Source organism: Ixodes scapularis, unplaced genomic scaffold, assembly GCF_016920785.2.
Source record: "Ixodes scapularis isolate PalLabHiFi unplaced genomic scaffold, ASM1692078v2 PGA_scaffold1__304_contigs__length_218370807, whole genome shotgun sequence".
NCBI lineage: Eukaryota > Metazoa > Arthropoda > Arachnida > Ixodida > Ixodidae > Ixodes > Ixodes scapularis.
In genome coordinates, this window is record NW_024609846.1 from 109,356,967 (window position 1) to 109,382,211 (window position 25,245).

The following is a 25,245-nucleotide window of genomic DNA, read 5'->3' on the forward strand; positions in this document are numbered from 1 at the left end:
GAATTTTGAGTGACAGGTTAATCTTCTATAATCTTCTGGGAGGAGAATAGTGACGACTGTGCAAATCCGGGAGGCACAAAGGCGGATCCTGATAAGAGGGGAGCTCCTTCTTCCCCTTTTCTCTGGAGGGTATCGGAAATGACGTCATGTGCAAGCCAGGTATAGGGACAGCTCCCGCTTACAGGCTCCTTGCACTGACGTCACATCGCATATTTTTGAACACCATGTAAAAGGAGGAGAGGGAAGCTGCTTTGTAAGAATTTTGAGTGACAGGTTAATCTATAATCTTCTGGGAGGAGAATAGTGACGACTGTGCAAATCCGGGAGGCACAAAGGAGGATCCTGATAAGAGGGGAGCTCCTTCTTCCCCTTTTCTCTGGAGGGTATCGGAAAGGACGTCTTGTGCAAGCCACGTATAGGGACAGCCCCCGCTTACAGGCTCCTTGCACTGACGTCACATCGCATACTTTTGAACACCATGTAAAAGGAGGACAGGGAAGCTGCTTTTGTAAGAATTTTGAGTGACAGGTTAATCTATAATCTTCTGGGAGGAGAATAGCGACGACTGTGCAAATCCGGGAGGTACAAGGGAGGATCCTGATAAGAGGGGAGCTCCCTCTTCCTCTTTTCTCTGGAGGGTATCGGAAATGACGTCATGTGCAAGCCACGTATAGGGACAGCCCCCGCTTACAGGCTCCTTGCACTGACGTCACATCGCACACATTTCAACACCATGTAAAAGGAGGAGAGGGAAGCTGCATTTGTAAGAATTTTGAGTGACAGGTTAATCTTCTATAATCTTCTGGGAGGAGAATAGTGACGACTGTGCAAATCCGGGAGGCACAAAGGAGGATCCTGATAAGAGGGGAGCTCCTTCTTCCCCTTTTCTCTGGAGGGTATCGGAAATGACGTCATGTGCAAGCCACGTATAGGGACAGCCCCCGCTTACAGGCTCCTTGCACTGACGTCACATCGCACACATTTGAACACCATGTAAAAGGGGAAGAGGGAAGCTGCTTTTGTAAGAATTTTGAGGGACAGGTTAATCTTCTATAATCTTCTGGCAGGAGAATAGCGACGACTGTGCAAATCCGGGGGGCACAAAGGAGGATCCTGATAAGAGGAAAGCTCCTTCTTCCCCTTTTCTCTGGGGGGTATCGAAAATGACGTCATGTGCAAGCCACGTATAGGGACAGCCCCCGCTTACAGGCTCCGTGCACTGACGTCAAATCGCATACTTTTGAACACCATGTAAAAGGAGGAGAGGGAAGCTGCTTTTGTAAGAATTTTGAGTGACAGGTTAATCTTCTATAATCTTCTGGGAGGAGAATAGTGACGACTGTGCAAATCCGGGAGGCACAAAGGCGGATCCTGATAAGAGGGGACCTCCTTCTTCCCCTTTTCTCTGGAGGGTATCGGAAATGACGTCATGTGCAAGCCACGTATAGGGACAGCCCCCGCTTACAGGCTCCTTGCACTGACGTCACATCGCATACTTTTGAACACCATGTAAAAGGAGGAGACGGAAGCTGCTTTTGTAAGAATTTTGAGTGACAGGTTAATCTATAATCTTCTGGGAGGAGAATAGTGACGACTGTGCAAATCCGGGAGGCACAAAGGAGGATCCTGATAAGAGGGGAGCTCCTTCTTCCCCTTTTCTCTGGAGGGTATCGGAAATGACGTCATGTGCAAGCCACGTATAGGGACCGCCCCCGCTTACAGGCTCCTTGCACTGACGTCACATCGCATACTTTTGAACACCATGTAAAAGGAGGAGAGGGAAGCTGCTTTTGTAAGAATTTTGAGTGACAGGTTAATCTTCTATAATCTTCTGGGAGGAGAATAGTGACGACTGTGCAAATCCGGGAGGCACAAAGGCGGATCCTGATAAGAGGGGAGCTCCTTCTTCCCCTTTTCTCTGGAGGGTATCGGAAATGACGTCATGTGCAAGCCAGGTATAGGGACAGCTCCCGCTTACAGGCTCCTTGCACTGACGTCACATCGCATATTTTTGAACACCATGTAAAAGGAGGAGAGGGAAGCTGCTTTGTAAGAATTTTGAGTGACAGGTTAATCTATAATCTTCTGGGAGGAGAATAGTGACGACTGTGCAAATCCGGGAGGCACAAAGGAGGATCCTGATAAGAGGGGAGCTCCTTCTTCCCCTTTTCTCTGGAGGGTATCGGAAAGGACGTCTTGTGCAAGCCACGTATAGGGACAGCCCCCGCTTGCAGGCTCCTTGCACTGACGTCACATCGCATACTTTTGAACACCATGTAAAAGGAGGACAGGGAAGCTGCTTTTGTAAGAATTTTGAGTGACAGGTTAAAATATAATCTTCTGGGAGGAGAATAGCGACGACTGTGCAAATCCGGGAGGTACAAGGGAGGATCCTGATAAGAGGGGAGCTCCCTCTTCCTCTTTTCTCTGGAGGGTATCGGAAATGACGTCATGTGCAAGCCACGTATAGGGACAGCCCCCGCTTACAGGCTCCTTGCACTGTCGTCACATCGCACACATTTCAACACCATGTAAAAGGAGGAGAGGGAAGCTGCATTTGTAAGAATTTTGAGTGACAGGTTAATCTTCTATAATCTTCTGGGAGGAGAATAGTGACGACTGTGCAAATCCGGGAGGCACAAAGGAGGATCCTGATAAGAGGGGAGCTCCTTCTTCCCCTTTTCTCTGGAGGGTATCGGAAATGACGTCATGTGCAAGCCACGTATAGGGACAGCCTCCGCTTACAGGCTCCTTGCACTGACGTCACATCGCACACATTTGAACACCATGTAAAAGGGGAAGAGGGAAGCTGCTTTTGTAAGAATTTTGAGGGACAGGTTAATCTTCTATAATCTTCTGGCAGGAGAATAGCGACGACTGTGCAAATCCGGGGGGCACAAAGGAGGATCCTGATAAGAGGAAAGCTCCTTCTTCCCCTTTTCTCTGGGGGGTATCGAAAATGACGTCATGTGCAAGCCACGTATAGGGACAGCCCCCGCTTACAGGCTCCTTGCACTGACGTCAAATCGCATACTTTTGAACACCATGTAAAAGGAGGAGAGGGAAGCTGCTTTTGTAAGAATTTTGAGTGACAGGTTAATCTTCTATAATCTTCTGGGAGGAGAATAGTGACGACTGTGCAAATCCGGGAGGCACAAAGGCGGATCCTGATAAGAGGGGACCTCCTTCTTCCCCTTTTCTCTGGAGGGTATCGGAAATGACGTCATGTGCAAGCCACGTATAGGGACAGCCCCCGCTTACAGGCTCCTTGCACTGACGTCACATCGCATACTTTTGAACACCATGTAAAAGGAGGAGAGGGAAGCTGCTTTTGTAAGAATTTTGAGTGACAGGTTAATCTATAATCTTCTGGGAGGAGAATAGTGACGACTGTGCAAATCCGGGAGGCACAAAGGAGGATCCTGATAAGAGGGGAGCTCCTTCTTCCCCTTTTCTCTGGAGGGTATCGGAAATGACGTCATGTGCAAGCCACGTATAGGGACCGCCCCCGCTTACAGGCTCCTTGCACTGACGTCACATCGCATACTTTTGAACACCATGTAAAAGGAGGAGAGGGAAGCTGCTTTTGTAAGAATTTTGAGTGACAGGTTAATCTTCTATAATTTACTGGGAGGAGAATAGTGACGACTGTGCAAATCCGGGAGGCACAAAGGAGGATCCTGATAAGAGGGGAGCGCCTTCTTCCCCTTTTCTCTGGAGGGTATTGGAAATGACGTCATGTGCAAGCCACGTATAGGGACAGCCCCCGCTTACAGGCTCCTTGCACTGACGTCACATCGCATACTTTTGAACACCATGTAAAAGGAGGTGAGGGAAGCTGCTTTTGTAAGAATTTTGAGTGACAGGTTAATCTTCTATAATCTTCTGGGAGGAGAATATTGACGACTGTGCAAATCCGGGAGGCACAAAGGAGGATCCTGATAAGAGGGGAGCTCCTTCTTCCCCTTTTCTCTGGAGGGTATCGGAAATGACGTCATGTGCAAGCCACGTATAGGGACAGCCCCCGCTTACAGGCTCCTTGCACTGACGTCACATCGCATACTTTTGAACACCATGTAAAAGGAGGAGAGGGAAGCTGCTTTTGTAAGAATTTTGAGTGACAGGTTAATCTTCTATAATCTTCTGGGAGGAGAATAGTGACGACTGTGCAAATCCAAGAGGCACAAAGGAGGATCCTGATAAGAGGGGAGCTCCCTCTTCCCCTTTTCTCTGGAGGGTATCGGAAATGACGTCATGTGCAAGCCACGTATATGGACAGCGCTCGCTTACAGGCTCCTTGCACTGACGTCACATCGCATACTTTTGAACACCATGTAAAAGGAGGTGAGGGAAACTGCTTTTGTAAAAATTTTGAGTGACAGGTTAATCTTCTATAATCTTCTGGGAGGAGAATAGCGACGTCTGTGCAAATCCGGGAGCCACAAAGGAGGATCCTGTTAAGAGGGGAGCTCCTTCTTCCCCTTTTCTCTGGAGGGTATCGGAAATGACGTCATGTGCAAGCCACGTATAGGGACAGCCCCCGCTTACAGGCTCCTTGCACTGACGTCACATCGCATACTTTTGAACACCATGTAAAAGGAGGAGAGGGAAGCTGCTTTTGTAAGAATTTTGAGTGACAGGTTAATCTATAATCTTCTGGGAGGAGAATAGCGACGACTGTGCAAATCCGGGAGGCACAAAGGAGGATCTTGGTAAGAGGGGAGCTCCTTCTTCCCCTTTTCTCTGGAGGGTATCGGAAATGACGTCATGTGCAAGCCACGTATAGGGACTGCCCCCGCTTACAGGCTCCTTGCACTGACGTCACGTCGCATACTTTTGAACACCATGTAAAAGGAGGAGAGGGAAGCTGCTTTTGTAAGAATTTTGAGTGACAGGTTAATCTTCTATAATCTTCTGGGAGGAGAATAGTGACGACTGTGCAAATCCGGGAGGCACAAAGGAGGATCCTGATAAGAGGGGAGCTCCTTCTTCCCCTTTTCTCTGGAGGGTATCGGAAATGACGTCATGTGTAAGCCACGTATAGGGACAGCCCCCGCTTACAGGCTCCTTGCACTGACGTCACATCGCATACTTTTGAACACCATGTAAAAGGAGGAGAGGGAAGCTGCTTTTGTAAGAATTTTGAGTGACAGGTTAATCTATAATCTTCTGGGAGGAGAATAGTGACGACTGTGCAAATCCGGGAGGCACAAAGGAGGATCCTGATAAGAGGGGAGCTCCTTCTTCCCCTTTTCTCTGGAGGGTATCGGAAATGACGTCATGTGCAAGCCACGTATAGGGACAGACCCCGCTTACAGGCTCCTTGCACTGACTTCACATCGCATACTTTTGAACACCATGTAAAAGGAGGAGAGGGAAGCTGCTTTTGTAAGAATTTTGAGTGACAGGTTAATCTTCTATAATCTTCTGGGAGAATAGCGACGACTGTGCAAATCCGGGAGGCACAAAGAAGGATCCTGATAAGAGGGGAGCTCCTTCTTCCCCTTTTCTCTGGAGGGTATCGGAAATGACGGCATGTGCAAGCCACGTATAGGGACAGCCCCCGCTTACAGGCTCCTTGCGCTGACGTCACTTCGCACACATTTGAACACCATGTAAAGGAGGAGAGGGAAGCTGCTTTTGTAAGAATTTTGAGTGACAGGTTAATCTTCTATAATCTTCTGGGAGGAGAATAGCGACGACTGTGCAAATCCGGGAGGCACAAAGGAGGATCCTGATAAGAGGGGAGCTCCTTCTTCCCCTTTTCTCTGGAGGGTATCGGAAATGACGTCATGTGCAAGCCACGTATAGGGACAGCCCCCGCTTACAGGCTCCTTGCACTGACGTCACATCGCACACATTTGAACACCATGTAAAAGGAGGAGAGGGAAGCTGCTTTTGTAAGAATTTTGAGTGACAGGTTAATCTTCTATAACAGGGGTGGCCAAACCGCGGCTCGCGAGCCGCATGCGGCCCTTTGCTGGTCCAAGTGCGGCTCGCGGATCCCTTGTAAGGTGCCCCCCCCCCCGCCTCTTCCACGCCGCGTTCTGCGTTTCCCCAGGAAAAAAAAAAGAAAAAAAGAAAGGACTTAAAGCACCGCTCGCGGTTTGGCAGCCTTGTACCCTAACGTCCCTGGATATTTTTTCGTTTTTACAGGTAGCGACAACTTTCCTCCTTTCCATCTACGATTCCTCTTTCCCCAAAAATTTTCTCCTCTCCCTCTCTAGCGCCGCCATTCGCTTCCTAACGTCAGACGGGAGGGCGGTTCCGCTGTGTTGTTATGTGGTTAGCAGTAGCGTAGTCTTCCTTGTTTTGGTAATTTCAGCGTGTGAAATTAATTTGGATATCATCGGGTTACTTACGTGAATCGAAGGTAAGCTGTTATTTCCGCAAAAGCACATATATATATATAAATATTTTGCCGCAATCCCTATCATACCGCAGCGAGAGCTTTCGCGAGCAATGCTCTCGGCGATGCTACATATGCGCGCGCCTGCGTTACAATAAACTATTTATATTTGTAATAAAAACAAATGCCTTGTGAAAATTTCATTCCGTCGTCGATAGAGCCGCATAATTAAGCTATTGTGAGAACTCTATTTTGTTTGCAACCATTCTCCCTCGTGGCCAGCGTTGGTAATGCTACGCAAACGTGTGCACGGTGTAGGCGCAAACGCGTCTGGAACTCATTATTTTGGGGTGTATCTACATGAATTCAACACGCATTTTGTTATAAGTACTAGTAGCAGTGTTTGGAAAACAAACGTCGTGCAAAGTAATGACCTTGACGAGTTTGGACGGTGCGAGATCCGTGCGGATGAATTTACAGCACTTAACTCACCAGTCCCAAACAGTATTCGGGGTGAAGTTACACCATCGCACGTGTTATCCGCCCCCATACTATAACGGGCAATCTGGTCCTCGAACCTCTACTGCGGAGCCGTGTTTGGTCTCAAATAACTATGTGAAGGATTCTAGCTGGCAACTTTCGCTGTTTTTGATTGCTGGATAGCATACCTTCAGCGTGCAGTGAAGAAATGTTGCGTACAACTTTTATTATTTTGCTTCATTAAACGGTGAATCCAAGACCAATTTTATTAGATCGCGTTCAAGGAATTCGTTATTAACGTGTTTAATGTCTCTGTCTACTTTTTTCTGCCTAGCTTCCACTGTAACATCCACTTAGATATTTTTTTTAGACAAAACCCCCGAGACTGGGGGGAAGGAAGGACAACACAACACGAAGCACATGCATTGTGCAGACATTTTTGTTTTTTTCAGCTCTTGTCGTGCGATTATATAAATATATCTCAAAAGAGAAGTGTTCTACTCCCACAAGCTCCATTATTCCTCAACTTCGCTTTCTATTCCTAGTTCGGACCACAGCTCTCTCAAAAACAGGTGGTAAGTCAAAGAAGCATGAAAGGCGTTTTCGGCTCATATTGTCCTCGGTAGTAGCTTTTCGTGTTTCGTAGAGGTTCACAGCGAGAATCGCACAGCTGAAGCGGCCAATCGGCGGCTTCATCCATTCATATCGTGTCCCTTAAAAACTCAGCTTACGCGAAAAATGTTGCCGGTGAACAACCGGGTTTTCGAGTGAAAAACAACAGGCTTAAACGGCAGAGCACCGATGCCGCATCTCAGCTGAGACCGAGTTCGGCAGTCACGCGCGTCAGGAAAAACATTGCATGTGTACCTATGTGAACGTGTGTGGAAGAGGTAACTAGCTCAGAAATGCTCATCTCACAAAGCTCGATGCTTCTGGTAGGGACAAAGTTTTTCCTCCCTATCATGTGGAGCCATGCCTTCTGCCTCTTCAGATCGGCTTTCCGAAGCGGAACGGCGAACAACTTTTTTCCACTACCAGAACTCTGGCTGCACCCAAAAGCGCAACACCCCGTCACCTAACACAAACGCTTACTACTTGACTTGCCTCATTACGGTCGAGAAACACCAGGTCGTCGAGCTAAAGTTGTCGGCGAGTATCACGAAACACGCCAGCGGACGGAGCAGCCGAGCAGCTTGGAAGCAAATGGCGGACGGAAGTGGCGACAATTCCGGAAATCACGTGATATCGCTCTCCTCCAATAGAAACGGATGTCGGCGCGGCAAAGAATGACGGTACTTGTAAAACGCAGTGAAAAACCATCGAGGGACTTTATTGTACCCCCATGCGTACAGTCGTGCAGCCTGTGCCCCCTTACGTACAGTCAGACTCTGAACAAAATTTAGGCTTGCCCCCCCCCCCCCCCCCCCTTTCCGCGTCTCTTAGAAGTTTCGTGATTTCGTTTGCGGCTCTTAGGCCGGGCCTGCCTGGCCACCCCTGTTCTATAATCTTCTGGGAGGAGAATGGTGACGCCCCTGCAAATCCGGGAGGCACAAAGGAGGTTCCTGATAAGAGGGGAGCTCCTTCTTCCCCTCTTCTCTGGAGCGTCCTTTAGTAGTTTCAGGCATGCTCAACCTCCCGCTTCCGGCCAATGTCTTGTTATCCTCACCGATACGGCGCCAGGAGAGTCGCGACCCTTCGGTAGCCGCTGTTGGTTGCCGTGCCACAGCTGTTTTTCGGTGGTGCGAGGACTGGAAGAAGCTCCGATATCAACTCTATCTTCCGCCGTGCGCCATGGAATCGTTTTTCAGAGCTCAGCGGCCAAGAAGACAGCCATTCTATGTTTTCCTTTTTAGAGCGCAGCTCTTAGGTGCCCGTTTCCGGGTTAATCGGCGTTGGCGTGACCGCACGCTGTATTATGGGACGTTTCCCATTGTTAGGATGCAACCTTTACTGTCCGCCCTAAATCCCAGAACCTAACTGCACGTTCCCCCGGTCCGTCCTCGTCGTCTTTCCCATTCCGTGTTAGTACTCTCGCGGCACGTGCGCGGCACGTGCGCGGCACGTGCGCCTGGCATAGTCCTTCGCCAGACACTTCTCACAGGTCTCCCCCTCTTGAGACGTGAACCAGACGGGAGTATATCTGGAACTAGCTCGTGGTACGGTGACAGCTGGTCCGCGTTAGCCACGTGTCGGTTTCGCCCAGTAACTGGGTCCTTAAGCACAAAGTCGTTAGCACCCAGGCAGGGGACCACACGGAAGGGCCCCGTGCGGCGCGGAGCAAGCTTCGCAGTAATGCCTTTGGCCGCATCGCTCAATGTGTGGGCGTCAAGGAGGACAAGGTCACCTTGACGTATTGTTGCAGGCTTCCGGTGCCGGTCGTAATAAGTTTTTTGGGCCTGCCTTGCTTTCTCTTGGTGATCCCGAGCGAAATGGAGTGCGTCGTGCAGGCGCCGAGTGACTTCCGCCGCAAAAGCATCACATTCTGAAGCTGGTGGCTCGCTGTCATCCTTGAGTCCCGCCACTTCCCACGGGGTGCGAAGCTCTCGGCCGTAGCAAAGGAAAGCTGGGGTGAATCTGGTGACGACGCTTTCTGCCGTGCGCATCGCGAAAGCGATTTCAGGAATGTGCTGGTCCCAGTCTCTGTGGGTAGAACAATATGCTCTAAGGCTCTCCTTCACCGTGCCATTGTGCCTCTCTACCATTTGTCCTGATGGCCTGTATGGCACAGAGTGGCGGTCGGCGATCCCCCAGTGGCTTAGGAGACCTCGCCACAGTTTACTGACGAATGGCTTGCCGTTGTCACTGGAGATGGAAACAGGTGTGCCGTGTCGGCAGAAAACTTGCACCATGCACTCTATAATGGTTTTGCTGGTTGCTGTTCGTAAAGGAAAAAGTTCGATAAACTTTGTGAATTTGTCGATTATCACCAAAAGGTGTTTGTTGCGTCTAGGTGTGGTGGGCAGAGGTCCTACAATGTCCACACTTAGCTCCATCGGTGCAGTGGCCCACTGGCTGCTCATAAGCCCTTGTGGCTTCTGGCGGCGGGCTTTAGTGCGTTGGCACACTTGACAGCAACGAACGTGCCTGGCGACGTCAGCTCTCATTCCCAACCAGACAAAGCGGGAAGAGACGCGTTTTAGAGTTTTGAAAAAACCTGCGTGAGCGCTTGTGCGATGGTCATGTGACATCTTAAGTGCCAATTGGCGAAGATGGGTAGGCAGCCAGGGCACCTTTCTTTCCCCGCGTAGTTGAACGAGGAGGCCGTTGGCTTCTACTTCGGTTGTTTCCGCCAAGTCCGCCAGTAGGCGCCGGTCAGGGTCATCATCAGGAAGCTTCATGCCTTCTTTAACACGCAGGAGCCTCGACAAAAGAGTGTCCTGCTTTTGCTCGTCAATTAATCTTGCTCTGTCGCTCAAGCAGGTGACATCGTCGATCAGGGACACTGCTGCAGCTGCCTCAAAGGTGATCTGAGGCTCCGACTCTGGTGCACAGATGGGAAAGAGCGTTTCAGGAAGGCTCTGATCAGGTATGTCTACCTGCTGGAGAGGTGCCCTACTGAGGGCATCTGCTGGGATATTCGCAAGCCCTCTCCGGTGCTTGATTTTGCAGTTGAAGCCCTGGAGTCGAAGCACCCAACGCTTGACTCTTGGGGAGGCCTGGTCGGTGCTGAACATCCAGGATAGTGAGGAGTGGTCGCAGTGGATTTCAAACTCGGTAAACTCGAGGTAAGGTCTGAACTTGTCTGCTGCCCAGACCACTGCGAGACACTCCCACTCCTGGACGGTGTAACGTCGCTCAGATTCAGTAAGCACCCTGCTGATGAAGGACACCGGTTGCAGTTGGTCGGGGCCTTGCTGTAGAAGCACTGCAGCTATGCCAACTCCGCTGGCATCTGTTTCGACGACGAAGGCCCGATTCAGGTCTGGCAAACTCATCACCGCATCGTGAGCCAGTGCATCCTTGAGCAGGGTGAAGGCATGCTCCTGCTGGTGATTCCAGATCCACTTTCGGTCATTTCTCAAGAGATCGGTGAGGGGGCGGGCAATAGTGGAGAACTGTTTGATAAAGTTCCGGTGATAGCCAACCAAACCCAGAAAGGCTTGCAGCTGCTTGACTGTGGTAGGTCGGGGGTAGTCGAGCACCGCCAACACCTTCCCCTCGTCCGGCCTACATTGTCCAGGGCTTATTACATGGCCCAAAAACTTCAGCGACTGGCAGCACACCTGAACCTTGTCGGGGTTCATGGTGAGTCCTGCTGATCTGATGCGCTCCAGGACTTCTCGGACATGTGCAACATGGCTGTCCAGCGTCTCTGAATACACAAGTACATCGTCCATAAATTCCATAGCAAATTGGTGGTTGATTCCATTCAGGACTCTGTCCATCAGCGTTTGAAAGGAGGCTGGACCACCTGCAACACCAAACGGCATCCTTGTAAACTCGAAGGTGCCCTGGTGGCATATGAACGCCGTCTTCGGAATGTCGTCCTCGCGCATAGGGATTTGGAAAAAACCCTGCGAAAGGCCAAAGCTTGAGAACCACTCCGCTCTCCCGAGTTGTGCCAGCAGCCAGTCGGTTCGGGGCATTGGATACACTGGCACCCTGGTGCGTGCGTTGAGCGGCCGGTAGTCTATGGCCAGGCGAAAGCCTCCGGACTTTTTGGCCAGCAGAACAGGTGCACTGGTCCACTCACTGGTGCTCCGACGCACAAGTCTCTGTTCCCGCAAGTCTTGAAGGCAACTGTCAATGATCTTTTGTTTCTTGGAATTGACGGGACGCAACTTGCAACGAACGGGTGGACTGTCTCCTGTGTCAATTCGGTGCTCAGCAAGGGAAGTGCAGCCGGGAGTTTTGATGAAGATTGGCCCAAAGATCTCCAACAATTTCTTTATAGGAGCATACACTCCCGGTGTCTTTGCAGAGTCTCCATCGCCTTCGGTAGCACTATGGCTGAATGTGGTGGCGCAAGTTGACTCCTCTTTGAATAGGTTCTCCAGGGAGTACAAATATTCTTCTTCCCCAAGCTCGCTGCTTGCTTGCTTTATGGCCTTCACAAATGGAACAATGCGCTGGGGCTCTGTTCCAATTGTCCATCCCCCAAGCGCCACATGCAAGGAGATATCTGTCACTATAAGGAAATCCCTCCCTAAAACAATGTCTCTGCAGAGGTCGGGCATACACAGAAAACGTTGTCTCCGGGAACCGGCCGCCCACCGGATCTTGCACCGAAGAGATGCAGTGGACTGGGACCATCCTGTTGCCAGTCGCAGCGTGCGCACTTCCCTTTTTCGACTGGCACCTGTGGCTTGAGCAGCTGCGATGGCCGGCGGACCCAAAAGACTGACGCTGGAGCCTGTGTCGAGCAGCGCCTTGAACGTTGATGACCCAATGATAACGTCAAGGAAAGGCTCTTTTCCCCCGGCAGTAGTCGCCCCTTGCAGCGCTCTGTCGTAGATGCTCACCGGGACAGCATCTACCAGTGTCCGTTTCCCGGACACTGTGCTTGAAAATGGCCAGGCTGTCGGCACCTGAAGCAGAGGCCTGGACCCAAACGCCGACCCGTGGCACAGGTGCGAGCGGAGTGACCGATTCCTCCACATCTCCGGCAACGGTCGACTCCTTGTTGGCGCTGATGCCACTGAGACATCGGCCGAACTGAATCTGCAACTCCCCCTGACGTTGTGGGCCCTGAAAGCTGGTCCCTGTAGTAGGCTGGTTCGATTGCCGCAGGGTGGAGTGGCCAGCGATACGTCAACGGCATAGCGAGTGTTGCAGATGAGACAGCCGCTGCTAGAGCCGGTGCGAAAGTAGCGGGAATTGCAGTTTCCGTCCCGGGGAAGTCGCGGTTACCTTGTGCCCGGAAAGCTAGGTCGCGGGCCACCTGGTTGCTTCTTGTGGGGGGCGGTTTGTACTGAAGACGCCGCCAGGCACGCTCCATGAGGCCGTCCGCTGCCTTGGCAAGCTCGCTCAAATTCGCGTACTGCGTCCCTTCCGCCAAATCCTGGAGCTGGGGATGCATTTGGCGTAGCACGCGGTCGACCTTTTCTGAGTCGGGCACCTCTTCCCCGATTCTTTCGTAAAATTTGGCGATGGTGTAAATGAATTCCTTGAGGTTCTCCTCGGGGTGTTGAGTGCGGTGTCTCAACTCGTCCTTTAGACGTCGCTTGGCGTCGATTGAGGCAAACTCGGCACGAAACGCCGTCTTGAAATCATCCCAACTGCTGAAGTTACCGATAAAACGCCACCATAATTTGGCGCTCCCATCCAGTGCAGCCGGAACGACCTGGCTGAGACGGTTTTCAGTGGTGACTCCCGTAATCAAACAAAAGTTTTCTAGCCTCTCGATAAATTCTTCGGGCGACTGTCGATCACTGAAGCCTCTGAACTTCGGCAACTGCGCCGCAATTCTTGGCAGAGGGCCGCCAGACGGGTGGACTGCAGCCGCGGTCACCTCGGGTTCGTTGGCTGGGGGCACTGCAGCAGTCAGTAGCAGTTGGCGCACTTGAACAGAAGCTCGCTCCCGATGCATCACGGATCCGTCGTTTTGTCTCAAAAGGCGGGCTATCAGTTCATCTGGCACCTCCAGGTTGTCCATCTCCGATCCCGGACGAGCCCCCACTTGTTAGGATGGAACCTTTACTGTCCGTCCTAAATCCCAGAACCTAACTGCACGTTCCCCCGGTCCGTCCTCGTCGTCTTTCCCAGTCCGTGTTTGTACTCTCGCGGCACGTGCGCGGCACGTGCGCCTGGCATAGTTTTTCGCCAGACACTCCTCACACCATAATGACGTCACACGTGACGTAACGTGTGGCGCCACGAGGGTGAAATTTTCCCGCTAAATTTGCCGGAAAACGTTTTCGCTAAATTTGGCAAGAAAATGTTTCGCTTAGTTTGGCCAGACAGTTTTGCGCTAAATTTAGCAGGGAAATGTTTCCGCAAAATTCAGCGGGCAATTTTTGCTCGTGACGCCACGTGCCGTCATACGCATCTAAAGGGGTGTCCAAACAGGACATTACAAAACGAACGACTCCGACAAATCGTGAAAATTGAAACGGGCGCGTCCGCTTCAATTTTCACGATTTGTCGGAGTCGTCCGTTTTGTAGTGTCCTGTTTGGACACCCCTTAACATTGCCAATATTCCCGCTAAATTTAGCTGATAAAGAAAGATGCTAAAGATTCTCCTAAGCAGATAATTTGAGGCCCATACACTGTAGACGTTAAAGCAACTTGAAGCAGGAATTGGACGCAAGAGGTGCGTAAGCAGGGGCGGATCCAGACCTCCATTTTAGGGGGAGGGAGGGGGGCGGTTCCTCGGTGTAAAACGGCGGGGGGGGGGGGGGTGGAGTGTTTATATTTTTTGTGGAGTTATCGTTTTTACTAATCTCTGATAACATAATATAGATCTTGAGAGCTTTTGTATCGGTTTACCTGTCGGGGATGAACTCTTTGAATCAAAACCTTTCGGGTGACCACGCTAGAGGTAAGTATCTAGAAAATTGTGGTGGGTGTTGTGTTCTGCTTTTATGTTGGCAACACTGTACATACCATGACGTGATCTGGCAACCTATGACTCGCATTAAAAACGCTTTTTCGTTCAACGTTCGAATGGACTAGTCGACCCCTTTCTTCGTGTCCTCAGGACACTACATAATGCCGACGAGGGAAGACCGTTGAAGAACCCTGCCGGGCCTGCTACTGCCTGCTGCCGGTGAGCGGACGCCATGCTCAGTTACAGTCCGTCACCACCCCCGTTCCTCGCTACGCCGGGACCAGCGTGCGTGCCATGGCGGCAGTGGAAGTTAGCTTTCCTGAACTACTTGGAAGCCGTTGGCGGCGACGACTTCGCGCCAAAACGCAGGAGGGCCATTTTGCTCAATGCGCTGGGCCTGGAAGGACAGCGGATCTACAATAGTGTAGCACCGACTACTCCGGCATCGGTCACCAAAGAAAAAGGAAAGGAAGGAGTCACCGAAGGGCATGACGACAAGAACGTATTCGACGAAGCACTGGACGTGTTGGACAACCACTTCTCGACTGCGACGAACGAACTGATGGAAAGACATCGTTTCCGTCAGCGCCGTCAACTGCGGGAGAAGCCTTCGAAGCCTACGCCGCCGCACTTCGTGAGTTGTCGTCGGACTGCAACTTTGGAGAGGCAGCTGACAAGACTATACGCGATCAGCTCTTGGAGGGAACAGCGTCGCAGCAGATACGCGAGCGCCTGCTCTTCGAGGGAACGAGTCTGACACTAAATCGCGCGGTCGACCTCGGCAGGCACATCCAACAGACTCAGCGAGAGCTGAAGGAGTTTGCTGGAGACCCCGTCGTCCAGCGAGTTGTCGACAAGCCGACGAGTGGGAGCACCGGAAAGGCGTCGACTGCGTCGTGCTACCGTTGCGGCTCGACTGCGCACCGCGCGAATGCGAAGGAATGCCCGGCCAAAGACAAGACATGTCGCAACTGCAACAAGCGGGGGCACTTTGCTGCGGTGTGCAAGACGAAGCGGAGGCAAGAAGGTCGGCAGGAAAATCACGCCGCGAAAGAATCGTCGGCGGCCACGAACTCTGTCACGATTTTGAACCTGGACCCTGACAACATGCGAGAGAAAGGGATCTACGTCGACATCGACGTTGACAGCGTGACATTACGGTTTCTGGTCGACACCGGCTCGTCTGTTTCACTTCTGAGTGAAGATATCTTCCACAAGCACTTCGCTGGCCGCTCGCTGACTGACGCGACGGTGACGCTGCTGGATTATTCCAAAAAGCGCATCCCAGTGAAAGGCTGTTTTTTAACTGACGTGGCCTACAAACACACACGCACGTGTGTTCTGTTTCATGTTGTACAGCGTGGCAAGTCACTTCTTGGACTGGATGCCATTCAGAACCTGCAACTGAACATCCACGGCGACACGCTCAGTTGTCTACAAACTGTCGCGCACTCAGCGGAATTGCTGCCAGTGAATTTACGCGGTGAATTCTCACATCTTTTTTCGGGCGAGCTTGGCCTGGCCAAGGGCTTCGTCCATCAAGTCAAGGTGCGTGCATCGGTGAAGCCAGTCGCTGCGAAGCTACGCAGATTGCCCATTACGTTGCGCGAACAGGTGTCTGAAGAGTTGCAACGGTTGGAACGTCTCGACATCATCGAGCGGGTGGATGCAGCGGAATGGACCTCACCCATTGTCGTGGTTCGGAAGAAGGACGGCACAATCCGGTTGTGCGTCGACTTGAGGGAACCGAACAAAGTCATCATCGTGGATGGGTTCCCACTTCCCCATACTGAGGAGCTGCTGCACCAGATGGTGGGTGCTACCAGGTTTTCAAAGCTCGACTTGGCATCTGCGTACCACCAGGTCGAACTGACGCCCGACAGCCGCGAGTTAACAACTTTCGTCACCCACGATGGTCTGTTTAGGTTCAAGCGTGTCTGTTTCGGACTTGCATCAGCGCCGGCTGCCTTCCAAAAGATGATGTCGCTCATCCTGAAAGGATGCAGTGGGGTTCTCTGTTACATTGACGATGTCATTGTGTGGGGGAGGACGACCAGCGAGCACCAAGAAAACCTGAGACGTGTCCTGAGGCGCATTTCCGAGGCTGGACTCCAACTGAATGACAAGGGCGTGTTCGACGTAGACCACCTTTCTTTCCTCGGACACGTGGTGGGCAAGGAGGGCCTCGCTCCTCTGCATTCGAAGGTGGAGGCCATCGTTCAAGCACCAGTACCGAAGGACGTCTCGGCGTTGCGGTCATTTCTGGGACTCGCAGGCTACTACTCCCGTTTTGTCCCACACTATTCTGATGTGGTCGAGCCTCTCAGGAAACTTCTGCGTCAGAGCCAGGCATTCACTTGGGATGACGCATCGCAGAGGAGCTTTGAGAAGATCAAAGAGGTTCTGTCGTCGGGTCCCGTCATCAAGATGTTCAACCCTAACCTTCCAGTAGTTGTGACTACCGATGCATCAGACACTGGCCTTGGAGCTGTCCTTCAGCAACAAGCTGGGCAAGAGCTACACACTGTGGCCTTTGCATTCAGGTCACTGACTTCTACCGAGCGGAGGTACTCTGCTGGGGAAAAGGAGGCGTTGGCGTGTTTGTTTGCTTGTGAACATTGGCACATCTACCTCTGGGGCCGAAGGTTCCTACTTAGAACGGATCACCAGGCGCTTGTGACTCTGTTATCGTCCAGAGGTTCCGGCAGGAGGCCACTACGAATTGCAAGGTGGTCAGCGAGACTTCTTTACTACAATTTTGACATCGTCTATCAGAGAGGCAGCGACAATGCTGTCGCAGATGCGCTGTCCCGACTACCTTTGGTGGCAGCAGCAGAGCCAGAGATGGAGGAAGAAGTTGTGTCTTTAGTGTCATCTTGCATCACCAAGGATCAAGTGCAAGTCGCAACGGCCAAGGATTCTACCCTACAGCTAGTGACCAAGTACCTTGAGAAGGGATGGCCGGCAAAGAGGATGCTCACTCAGGAGCTGATGCCTTTCTTCCAGCTTAGGGAAGAATTGTCTATGGTGGATGGCATAGTCTTCAGGGAAGACAAAGTTGTTGTGCCGGATTCGCTGACCTCGGACTTGGTTTCTTTTGCACACGAGGCACACCCTGGCATCGTGAAAACCAAACAAAGACTTCGAGACAAGTTCTGGTGGCCCCGGATGGACAGGCAGGTGGAGTGTGCCGTGCGAAGTTGTCACGTGTGCCAATCAGCCGACAAGTCAGCCAAACCGGTCGTGGCACCACTACGTCCAGTTACTCTCCCGGAAAAGCCCTGGCAGAAGCTGGCTATGGACATCGTGGGCCCGCTGAACCTGACCACCGCAGGTCCTAAGTTTGTCGTCACCCTTGTGGACTACCATTCCAAGTGGCCGGAAGTTTGTTTTGCAAATACAGTTACGTCACAAGCGGTGATAGATTTCTTGCGAGGCGTGTTCAGTCGGGAGGGCTATCCGGAAGAACTCGTAACAGACAACGGGCCACAGTTCAAGTCAAACTTTTTGAAGACTTCCTGAACCAAAGAGGAATCAAGCACTGTGTCTCGTCGGTATACTACCCACAGGCCAATGGGTTGGTCGAACGATTCAACAGGAGTCTGAAGGACTTTATTCAAGTTGCAGTTTTGGAAGGACGACCGCTTAAAGAAGCCGTCGTGGACTACTTGGGCGTATATCGATCTACCCCACACTCAACCACAGGAGTGTCTCCTGCTCAGCTCCTCCACGGTCGTCAACCAAGGACCCGACTTGACATCATGGGCCTTCCGTCAAAGAACTTCTTCCAGGAGCCAGCCACGGCAATGGAACAGTTACGAGCTCGTGTCCAAAGCAAGCAGCGCTCGACGAAGGAGTATACAGATGCAAAAAGAAGTGCCAAAACTCCAAAATTCAAAGAGGGAGATTTCGTACGGGTTCGTAAACCCACAAAAGGCGGTAAGGATGAGCTATCATATTCCCGACCACTGAAAATACAAAAACAGGTGGGTTCATGCACTTTCCGCTTGGAAGACGGACGCAGCTGGAATGCCTCCAAGCTGGTGGCTGTGCCTGAGGAGTGCGTCACGGAAAGAAGTAAACGGTTGCTACACTTGCTACCCGTTCCTGGAGATCAAGAGCAGTCAGCCAGGAGAACAGTCTCGGACAACCAAGGCGAATACTCCGTTGGGGAGAATCGCGAAGCTTTGGCAACACCATGTCCAAGTTTCTGGAGGCGCAGACTTGGTTGACGAACATCGCCTAGCAGCTTCGGAGACGCCAATACAAATTACGATTGGACCAGATTCCATTGAAGAACAACGTGGGGAAGTTTTGACAATCGCCGGTACAAGTGTCACAAGATGAATGTCCTGTTGTTGGACTTCGACTGGAAGATTCTGCGGCGCCTACACAGGCTCGAGGAACGACGTGGTCGGACGGACCTTGCAGAGGACCGTCGACAAGAGAACGACGGCGTCCCTCCCGTCTGCAGGACTTTCATATAAATTAGCCATTTTTTGCTTAGTTGTTTCGTTTTTCAGGGGGGGATGATGTTGTGTTCTGCTTTTATGTTGGCAACACTGTACATACCATGACGTGATCTGGCAACCTATGACTCGATCCGGAGTATACCGGTAATGACAACGCGATCCTGGATAGAGACATCGAGCAGTGGGAGGTCAGAGCGGCCATGCAAAGGCTCAACGGCAGGTCGGCCGCCGGCCCGGACCGCATCACCAACAAGGCGATCAAGAACTTAAGCGATGATGCAATTAAGCACATCACGAAATACTTCAACAAGTGCTGGAGAGAAGGCACGTTGCCTAAGCAATGGAAAACGGCCAAGACGATCTTGATCCCTAAGCCAGGCAAGCCACCTAGCGTGGAGAACCTGCGGCCGATCTCGCTTACATCGTGCGTGGGCAAGCTGCTCGAACACGTACTGCTTAGCAGGTGGAAGCAATACCTGGAAGACTCGGGCTTGTACCCAGACTCTATCATTGGCTTTTGGAAAAAGTTGGGAACGCAGGATGCGATGATCCAGTTAAAACACGAAATCGTAGACGTACCGCTAAGTACCGGAGACAATATGGCAATTCTAGGGCTAGATTTACAGAGTGCCTTCGACAAGGTAGAACACTCTGCCATTCTTGCCCAGGTTACTAAATTGGACATGGGGAGGCTGTCCTACAACTACATTAGAGACTTCTTAACGGGAAGAACCACTAGACTGTGTGCGGGCGACGTAGAACTAGACGAGAAAGAGCTAGGAAGTGTCGGTACCCCACAAGGGTCGGTAATCTCCCCCCTGCTCTTTAACTTGGTCATGATAGGAGTGGCCCAGCGGCTACAGGAAGTTAGAGACGTCAGACACACCATTTACGCTGACGACATCACGCTATGGGTCAGCAAGGGCAGTGATGGACAGATAGAGGATCGGCTGCAAGAAGCCGTATTGGCAATTGAGGATCACCTCGAGGGGTCGGGACTTGTGTGCTCTCCAGCGAAGTCAGAGCTGTTACTTATCCCCCCCAAGAGGGTAGGAAGGCGGAGAAAAGACGCACCGATTATGGTGGAACGACCAAATATCACGATCCGAACCAGAGGGGGACAGAAGGTCTCGGAGGTTGACAGGATCAGGGTGTTGGGAATGCTCTTCGAGAGGAACAGGGTGAACGGGGCGACGATCACCAAGCTCAACAATAAGGTCATGTCTACCACCAAGTTGCTAAGACGAATCTCCAACCGCAAAGCCGGTATGAAGGAAGAAAGCATGATCAGACTCGTGCAGTCCTTTGCAATCAGCCATATCGCATATGTGGCTGCCTTTCACAAATGGACGCCTGCTGAACGAAACAAGATAGACGCTCTCATTCGCAAGGTTTACAAGATAGCTCTCGGACTACCGGGCAACGTGAGCACGCAGACGCTTCTCGAGTTGGGGCTGCACAATACCCTAGAAGAAATAGCAGAAGCTCAAAGAACGGCGCACCTCGAGCGGCTCTCTAGCACGAGAACTGGGAGGAAGATTTTACAAGACTTGGGCGTCAATCCCAGCGGCGTCGCGTCGGGGGACACGGTGCCAATACCGAGCCAAATGATGACCAGACTCCAGGTGTACCCGATACCGCGAAACATGAACCCCATACACGACACGGGGAGACGCGCGGCGCGGGCGAGAGCCATTGTGGACAGCTAAGCGCAGGACGAGAGAGCCGTGTACGTAGATACGGCGGAATACCAGGACCGGGGAGAGGCCTACACGGCGGTGGTGGTGAACGCATCGAATGGAGCGACCAGAGCTGCAGCCAGCACCCGAGTTCGCAACTCGCATCAAGCGGAAGAAGTGGCCATAGCTCTAGCTGTGGCCGACCCAGGCTGCGACACGGTGATCAGTGATTCCAGGACAGCAGTGCTTAGTTTTGCAAAGGGTAGGGTGTGTGGTGCGGCGGCTCGCATTTTGCGAGCGGCCACAACGACAGGACGTAATCGTGATGGTGCAGTGGTGATCAAGTGGATCCCGGCCCACATGGGCAGTGAAGTGTCGGTGAACGGTAATCCCAACCACAACGAGACGGCCAACGTCGCAGCGCGAGGACTCACCAACCGGGCGGCGACTAACGGGACAGTCTCAAGTGGTGGAGAGTGGTTTAGTATGAAGGACCGCATGACTACGTATAACGAAATAGTGAAGTGGTATAGGTTAGGAAGGAGACTAGTACCTCCCCCTCATTCCGAGCTAAAACGTGAGGAGGCTGTGATTTTTAGACAATTACAGACAGGGTCGCTATTAACACCGGTGCTAGCTAAACACATATATCCAGGACTTTACGCGGACGACACCTGTGGACTTTGCAAGAAGGCGAGGGCCACCGCGTCGCACCTGTTGTGGGACTGTGAACTCAACCCAAGAGAGGCAAGCGAGAAGACGACGATTCCCCCCGCAGTTCGAAGACGCGGCGCGGAGCTGTGAATTAGAGGTTCAGCGTAGGGCCGTCCGGCTGATCGCAACCGCTCTAGATAGGCAACGGGCAAGGGATGATGGGGGAGGTGAGGGAGCTCGCGGAGGTCCGATGGGCTCCCCCTCTCGGCCCCAGATAGAAAAGGGGCGCGCCCGGGGCCGAGGGCTGGTGGGAGGGGAATAGCCGAGGGGGTCGTACCGCGTGGCGCGTAGTCACCACCACCTGCGTGTGGAGGGGCTACCGCCAACTGCTGGTTGCAAATAAAAGTTGTTCACCACCATTAAAAACGCTTTTTCGTTCAACGTTCGAATGGACTAGTCGACCCTTTCTTCGTGTCCTCAGGACACTACAGTGGGACTATCCTTTCTCAACACCATAACACAAAGAATTTTGTAGTTCATAGGAAACGGGATTACCCCATTCGCATGGCAGCGCGCTAGAAATAGAAAAAGAAGTTTAACTACTGGAGATGAATGTTTGGTGCTATAGCGGCTGTGATAATTGCAGACAGTGTAACTTGATGGCTCAGATATCCCCGGCGGGGCTACAACTTTTGGGCTCCTTTTGCTTGAATATTTATATAATCTCGTTACACCCGCAGAGCATGTACGGAGAGCCAACCTTTGCCAACTATACGGAGGAAGCTCACGCAGCTAATGACAATGCGCAAAACGTTTTAATCTAAAAGTCGGCTGTTCTTTGAGATTAAACTTGCCATAGTAGTTAGAACTTTATATTCAGTGCCAAAATGCAGAACGTGGTTTTAAAACATACTTTTCATTGACATTGACTTGGCAGACATTCTGGTTGGAGCTAGTGCTCAACTGCCGCGGCAACGGGAAGAGCGGCTTAAATCAATGGAGCGAATACGTTGCAAACAAGCGACAAAAATGGCCCGGCGGCTTCGACGCTGCTCGCGGCGTCAAAACACTGTTGACGCAGCGAGCGAAACGAACGCTGCCAGGCAAGTTCGTCGGTTGTTCGCCGTATATTTGGAATGTCCAGAGCGCAGCACATGCGGCATTGCCAACCCAAACTCGTTTTTTCACGTGTTCTGGATGCAACTCGAGAGAACGAAAGCGAATAATTGTTGAATATTTTTGAAAGCATGTTGCAGTTCGGCAACTATAACTTTTGAACTTAGACAAGAACTTAAACCAGCAATGGATCCTCCCAAATTATATTCGATTGCACTTCGTCTGGATATTTTCTGTATGAAAGGAACACTTACTTGTTTCTGGTTAGTTAGCTCAATCGACAGGGTCGAGAGGACAGGTGCAGAGATATGATGGGGCAGAGCGGTTGTCCGGTCGGCGAATCTCAACTGGGCTAAAGGCCGATTACGACTGCAGCATGGATGTTTGGGAGTCGGTGTTCACTCGAACGGGCACAGGCAGTGTCTATTTGAGTTATGTATAGTCGCATCTTTGAAAGGGCTCGTTTTTCCGAAGTCCCTAGGTAGGGAATTCGAAGCCGCAGTTGCAAACCAGCAAGCCCCGCCTCTGTTCCGTTCGACACACACATATTCGCTGCTGCAAAGCCGCGCGAAAGCTCTGCCGTCAATCCACAGAAGCCGCGTTTAACTCGAAAAGTAAAGACGGCGCCAAGGGGAGACAAGGGATAGCGGGCGCCTTTCCTAAAATATGTTCCGCCACCCTAAGTTGAAACGGCATTGTATACAACTAATGCCTACGGCGTCGGCTTGAGGACCCCGTGTAAGCAGCCTCCAGCCTTTAGAGTGCTCGTACCATTTAGCTTTGTTTTATTAGCTTCCCGCCACGAGAAGTCGTACCGCAGGCAGTATGAAGCCCATTAGAGGAAACATCTCCCCCTTCTGGCGCTCGTCGGCTTCTTTCTGTATTCCGCGCTGCGGCGCTGATCCTCAGTGAGGGATGGAGGCGAGGACGAAAGCGGGCTTATGTTTAAGTCAAGGTCGTGGGGAAGTCCGGAGCGTTATCAGGAGAAGCTCAGACCCAGACTACACTCTACCCAGAGCATTTGCTTCCTCTCTGAGTTGAGACCTGGTTGTACAAGCTGCATCCCCCCCCCCCCCCCCCTGGAACGTCTCTTTTTGGTACGTCCCCTCCGCACTTCCCTTGGCAATGAGCACACCGTGCCAATAAGATACCTTTAGCGAGCCCGTCGGCGACAGCATCTCAAATCAAGCCAAAAAATACATGCCAAAAGACAAGCCCAGAACCACGAAGAAACCATCAAACGCAAAGTGATGAAAAAGCGGCCCGCTAGAGAGGAAGGATAATCCGCTGTGTATAGGATCGTACCCTTGGCGTCTGCGTTTGGGAGCTTTCAGGGCACAAATTTTTCGCAGACAACCTCCAAAGAGAGAGAGGGAGACAGAGAGAGAGAGAAAGGGGACTAGATATGTTGAAGGTATTTTCCCCCCGTTTTCGACGTGCTGACCTTGTTTGGAAGTGTGCCTGCAGTCGAGGACCCTGATATTTGGTGCGCCTCCCCACTGTCTCTCCACTTCGAAACTCTTGGCGCCGTCCCTGTCAGGAATACGTACCGTGACCTTGACGAAGATAAACCCCACTTTGGAAGCGCCCAGCAGGCGCGTCCACCCACCGATGTTTTAATCAATAGTCCCTCGCGTCGAATTACGTTTTTTCTTCCAGCTGACAAAGAACCCCGGGGGGGGGGGGGTTGCCTGGCCAGGCGTTAGGGGGGGGGGCCGATCGCCCCCACCGCCCCCACCGCCCCCACCGCCTCCCCTTCCCCTTGGATCCGCCACTGTGCGTAAGCGTTCATTTCTAACTGGGGCCCAGTCAATCTGTCAGTAGCACACACTCGGCTTCAAAGCCCTTGATGTATATAACTCTATCAAGGCATCTGTGTGGGTTGGCGCTTCGTTCTCACTGGTTGCATCTATTTCGACGTCGACACTGAAAAACATTGAAAAAGAACTGTACAGCGAAGCGCACATTCTCGTTTACCGTTGACTTGCGAAAGTGACGGTGCCCCATAAAGTACTGCGGACCACAGGTTCATTGCCGCCATTAGTACGGTAAAAGTCAAACTGCCATTTGGGTCACCAGACGGCACTGAATTCCGGGAAGGATCTATTTTGCGGAAAAATGTGGGGAAAATTTTCCGCTAAATTTACCGGGCAATTTTTTCTCGTCACGCCACGTGCCGTCATACGCCTCTAACATTGCCAATATTCCCACTAAATTCAACGGGAAAATTGACGTCACGTGACCTCAACACCAATTCAGTTTCCCCGTTAAATTTAGCTGCTACATTTTCGCTAAATACCCCGCTAAATTTAGCGGGAAAATTGACGTCACGGGACCTCAACACCAATTCAGTTTCCCGGTTAAATTTAGCTGCTACATTTTCGCTAAATTTCACCGCTAAACTTAGCGGGAAAACATTTCCGCTAAATTTAGCGGCAAACTTTTGGCTAGACTTCCGGCTAAATTTTGGGGGAAAATGTGGGTAAAGTTTACCCTAAACTTAGCGGGGAAATTTTCGCATAATTTAGCTAAAAAAATGGCGAAAATTTCTCGCTAAATGGGAGTGGAGTAGGAGAGAAGGAAGGGAGGGTATGGGGAGATAGAGGAGGGGCATACCCCCCCCCCCTCCTCCTGCTCAAGAGCTGCGCTCTAATTCGGCATTACAGAGAACTGTAAACGTCTTTCTTTGTTTTTGTAAGTTTTTTAATGTTATTTTAATAGTTTATTCAATAACGTGCGCAATGTATAACAAATGACTCTTTCTGAATTAATCGTTTTCACAAACTGGTTGAGAGGGCAGCAAGTGCAGACAAAATTACAAGGCTTCTTTAGCAAAAAAAAAATTCGGCAGAGACACTAAAGAATACTTACGTGTAGGAATGCGAAATCATTCCTACAATCAGCGCGCCAGTGTCTTCCTTTTTCACAGCGTGCTCCGGCGGTGACATCACGCTCCCCCACTGCGCAGGCGCGGCGAACCCCGCCGGCTTCACGACGGCTTTCCT

The 25,245-nt window shown here is 51.5% G+C and overlaps 1 protein-coding gene across 1 annotated transcript; it reads left to right on the top strand.

Annotated features, from left to right (window-relative positions):
• The first annotated feature begins 15,426 nt into the window (after positions 1-15,426).
• LOC121835794 lies at positions 15,427-18,551 on the top strand. The gene is made up of 2 exons (XM_042290290.1): positions 15,427-15,867; positions 17,835-18,551. The coding sequence occupies exons 1-2, from the start codon at positions 15,427-15,429 to the stop codon at positions 18,549-18,551; spliced, it is 1,158 nt and encodes a 385-aa protein (XP_042146224.1).
• The last annotated feature ends 6,694 nt before the right edge of the window (positions 18,552-25,245 follow it).

Coding starts and splice junctions, on each gene's coding strand:
- LOC121835794 (XM_042290290.1), top strand. CDS start 15,427: ATGCGAGAGAAAGGGATCTACGTCGACATCGACGTTGACAGCGTGACA. Junction 15,868..17,834: donor GCTTCGTCCATCAAGTCAAG/GTGCGTGCATCG, acceptor CTTTTTGAAGAC/TTCCTGAACCAAAGAGGAAT.